This window comes from Cervus elaphus, chromosome 23 (genome assembly GCF_910594005.1).
Source record: "Cervus elaphus chromosome 23, mCerEla1.1, whole genome shotgun sequence".
Lineage (NCBI taxonomy): Eukaryota > Metazoa > Chordata > Mammalia > Artiodactyla > Cervidae > Cervus > Cervus elaphus.
Window position 1 is genome coordinate 72,923,583 of NC_057837.1, and position 4,262 is coordinate 72,927,844.

Below are 4,262 nucleotides of genomic sequence, written 5' to 3' on the forward strand. Positions count from 1 at the left end.
CCTGGGTAATGTGGTAACAAATGTGGCAATCCTCCAGGGCCCCCAGAGTGTGGGAAAGTCATGGCACTTTGAGAGGCCCAAGCTCGCTGACGGTTCCGGATTTCTAACAAGGTCCTTTGTAATGTCCTGTTTGGCCCTCTTTGCCCCTTCCCTACTCCTCCCCAAAGGAGGGTGATTCAGGGTCCCCTAACGTGTTCCCAAGTGGCTTTCTGACACCACCCCCTCCAAGTCCTTCATTCCCCTTTCTGGGCCTCATGCTCTTGCCTAAGGGCAGGAAGGAGCCAGCAACACTCTGGATGGCGTGGTCACTGTCCTCACCTGAATTTCCTGTTTAGGAAATAGCAGCTGAGAGAACTCAGGGCAGTTCTGGTGGGAGCACACCCATCGGGGCGGATATAAAGGGTGAGGCTGACACTGGTCACCACCGCCCCACCTGCCCTCAAGATGAAGTCCAGCAGCCTTATCGTCTTCCTGGTGATATTTGCCTTTGGATTCCTGATGCCGTGGCCTGTGGAAGGGGTTCCCAAAAGTGAGTTGGACTCTCTCAGGCCATACCCAGGTGCCAGAGTCAGTGATGGCTCAGCATGGGAATAATCTCTTCTTTTTAGCCCAGGGGCTGGCCTTGAAGCCCTCTTTCCAATGGCTTATGGCCCTTAATATCAAGCACGTCACTGAGGACTTCAACTCAGAGAGTTTCTGTGCATCCAGAAATAAGCCCCTGTATTTCTTATTTTTCTTACTTTATAGCTCCTTCTTTACTGTTGTTGTTTTTTTTCTCTGTCACATTATTTTGGTCACTATCTGTTTTAATTTTCCAAATTGTTCTCTGTTTCTCTTAATGTTTATTTTTTTGTTTGTTTGTTTGTTTAAGCTCACTCTCTCTTTCTATTTGCTTCTCAGTTGATCTGTTCTCTTTTGTTTAATCTCAAATGAGTGGCGTCTCTTGCTGTCACTCTCTTTCTGCCTCCCTCCCAGCCAGCCCTGGGCCAGGGATTCCTGACCATGAACTCTGTTCAGCACTCCCTAGAGCTGACTTTTACAGACATGCAATAGCTGATTGTGAAATCTTCAAGACTTCTGTGAGGTAGTTGATGTCACATTGGTAGCTTGAAATAAGGAATAGTGGGAATATTGACACCAGGGAAATTGGCAAACTCCACAAAGTCTCCCTCTTGAAAGATCTAGCGGCACCCCACCATCTATACCTCCTTTCTCATTGATTCCCTCCTGGTTGAGGGTTTGGCTGAGCTTGGCGCTGTCCCACGCCTGCCTTGAAACTGGAATCCTGATGGCTCCCTTCATTCCTTTGGGGTCAGCTACTTGGGTTAGGTTTGCTCTCCTCGCCTGGTTCCTTCTGCAGGATTGTGATCATGACTCAGTGCCAGCTTCTTCTTCCTCCTTTGTTCTTACCCTTCAGAAAAAGGTAAACCTGGAGCCTGTCCTTTCGTACGCCCTGCGATGTGCCTTGTATATGAACCCCCTGAATGCCAGAGTGACTGGCAGTGTCCGAAGAGGCAGAAATGCTGCCAGGGTATTTGTGGCATCAAATGCACGGATCCTGTAGACACGTCAAAGCCAGGTGAGGAAGTCCAGTCCTGGAAAGGGGGATCAGGGAGGTCTGAGCTTGAGGACATGCTTCTTGGGCAAGTGGAAGGGGCTCGTCTGAACTGGGCTGGAGGATGGGATAGAGTCAGGGTTCCCCCACCCCCTGTACCAGCTCTGTTTTCTCAGGTAGACTGTAGGACAGTTGGTGAGCCCGTCAGCCAGCAGGCCAGTCAGTTCATGAATCAGTCTGTCCATCAGGCACACATATGTCAGACACTGGTTGGGGCCCTGCTGGTGGGAGGGAGTCTCCTTTAGGATATGCACCAGCCTCAGATTGGATCCTGAAGTTGGGGAAGAGCCAATTTCCATGTATGGTGTGAAGGTGAAGTTGGGAATTTGGGTGATGTCCCAAGGGGTGAAGTCTCTGAATTGTGACTCTGTTTTCATCAGTTAAAGTCACTCCTGGGAAGTGTCCAGTGGTCATCGGCCGCTGTCAGAGGCCCAACCCTATAAACGACTGCCAGAACGACAGCCACTGCCTGAATGGTTTCAAGTGCTGCAGGGGTCTGTGTGGGAACTCATGCGTCCTGCCGGTGAAAGGTGAGGAGATCTAGCAAGCTCCACGTCCCCCTGGACCCTAGTATGCTCTCAGCCTAATGGTTCCTTTGTATGTGAAAGAGGTTGCTTGACATCTGCCAGTACGTCCCCATTCCCCAAGCAGATCCTCTGCCCTTCAGTGAACTTCACCCCTTAGAGTTCTCTAGCCACGTCCCAGGAGGTACCTATGACAGGCTGTGCTGGGTCCTGGGAAGGAAAGCTTCTTGGAATAAGGCAGGAGGAAGGGGCGTGATACAAGGGGCAAAAGTTCTATCTTTTAATATCATCTCTGCCTCTGACTGACTTTGTGACTATGAGCAACTGACTATATCATCCTTGACCTCAGTGTTCCCATCTGTAAAATGGATGCAATTATATCCATGGTGATACTAAATGTAAAAGTGCTTTTTAAGACTTGAAGTACTGTTTGTATCCAGAGAATGTTGCTATGGTTATGGCTCTGGTTAGCTGAGTTATCTGGAACCACAGGAAACTCTAGTAAGATTCATAGATGTCAGTCTGGCCCAATGCTCTGATTTTACCAGAGGGCAGCAGAGAAGAGTCTGTGAAAAGCCTGGATTTTGTCTTGATTCCTACATCAAAGGCCAGCACTATTCATTCAACTATTCCAGCATCATGCTCTCTACTTATCCCAGGGGACCTAGGACTTGGTGGTGGGAGGACCATCTCGGTGGGAAAGATATGGGGGTCACTTAAATAATTCTTGTGCTGAGGCTCCATTTTATTTTCTTTCTACAGATTCATCCTTTCCAGGTCAAAAACAGTAGGACTTCCTGGTCTGTGTGCTCTGGGGATTTCCCCCCCTCCCCGCCCTGCAAGCCTGGAAAACAATGAAAGCACGTTGGTCAAGATGTGGTTTTGTGACCAATACTCCTTTGGGGACAAGATCTGGCCTGTTTTATCTATGTATCCCCAGCATCCAATGTGAAGCTTGGCACACGACAGGAAATGCCTATTGATCAGTGAATAAATAAATGTACCAGGTTTTCTCTGCATTTCCATCTTCCTTGACTCTTTTGAATGTGGTCTAGGGTATGAGGAGTGAGATGAAGAATAAAATGTCTGAATGTGCGGGGTTTCTCCAAAAACCCATAAAATATCAGTTGAAAGGAGAGAGTGTTTCAGTTCCAAGCAGATACAGGTTTAAATCTTACATTTATAGGTTACAGGGTCTGTAGATTTGGGCAATGACTTTGTCCCACGGAGCCTTAGTCTTGTCATCTGTAACATGGAAATGATAACAGCAATGACAATTTCATTATCAGGATTAGAGATGATAACATGTGAAAGGAATAGCTCACTGACTGTCACATAGTAGATGCTCAACAAACATTAGACTCACCTCAGGGTAAGCAAGGTGCAAAGAGTTTAAAAAAAATGATGACGTGTGATGACATCAGGAGCAAAACCGACAAACACAAAAAGTCGAAAGACAAATGAGAGCTTAGAAGTAAATACTTGGAATGGCAATCGCAGACAAAGAAATAGAAAAATACGTGAAGAATTTCTACAAATCAGTAAGAAAAACAGCCAACCTCTTAGAAAAAAATGAACTATGAATAGAATAGACAATCAAATGAGAGATTATTATAGCAGATTGTACATAGATATATAGGAGTTTCAATGTCACTAGTTACAGGAAAAAACCAACTAAAACAACCAGACACCATTTTTTATTTATCAGAATGGCAAGAATGAAAACTCTACAATGTAGGTCTTCCCTGGCGATCCACTGGTTAAGAACCCACCTGCCAATGCAGGGTTTGATCTCTGGTGCAAGAATACCCCACGTGCTGTGGAGCAACCACTGAAGCCGGTGTGCTTAGAGCTTGCGCTCTGCAACAAGAGAAGCTGCTGCAGTGAGAACTCACGCACCACAGGGAGTAGACTTCACTTGCTGCAACTAGAGAAAGTCCACACAGCAACAAAGACCCAGTACAGCCAAAAAATAAAATAAAATAAACAGATAAATAATCTTTAAAAAAAAAAAAAAAAGGCTGCAATACAAACACTCAGAGACTCTTAATAGTTTGCTGATGGAAATGTAAATTGGTACAACCACTTGGAAGAGTGATCTGGTTATGCCTAATAAAACTGAG

The 4,262-nt window shown here is 46.1% G+C and overlaps 1 protein-coding gene across 1 annotated transcript; it reads left to right on the forward strand.

Annotated features, from left to right (window-relative positions):
- Window positions 1-338: 338 nt before the first annotated feature.
- LOC122681583 (antileukoproteinase-like) lies at window positions 339-3,158 on the forward strand. The gene is made up of 4 exons (XM_043883805.1): window positions 339-529; window positions 1,418-1,579; window positions 1,996-2,145; window positions 2,902-3,158. Exons 1-4 carry the CDS (start codon window positions 445-447, stop codon window positions 2,928-2,930), a joined length of 426 nt encoding a protein of 141 aa, XP_043739740.1. The 5' UTR covers window positions 339-444; the 3' UTR covers window positions 2,931-3,158.
- Window positions 3,159-4,262: the final 1,104 nt, after the last annotated feature.

What these genes read in the sequence shown, in the direction of transcription:
- LOC122681583 (XM_043883805.1), top strand. Translation starts at nt 445, where the DNA reads ATGAAGTCCAGCAGCCTTATCGTCTTCCTGGTGATATTTGCCTTTGGA. An exon ending in TGTGGAAGGGGTTCCCAAAA is followed by an intron (nt 530 to 1,417) that starts GTGAGTTGGACT and finishes CTTACCCTTCAG; the next exon opens with AAAAAGGTAAACCTGGAGCC. An exon ending in ATGCGTCCTGCCGGTGAAAG is followed by an intron (nt 2,146 to 2,901) that starts GTGAGGAGATCT and finishes TTCTTTCTACAG; the next exon opens with ATTCATCCTTTCCAGGTCAA.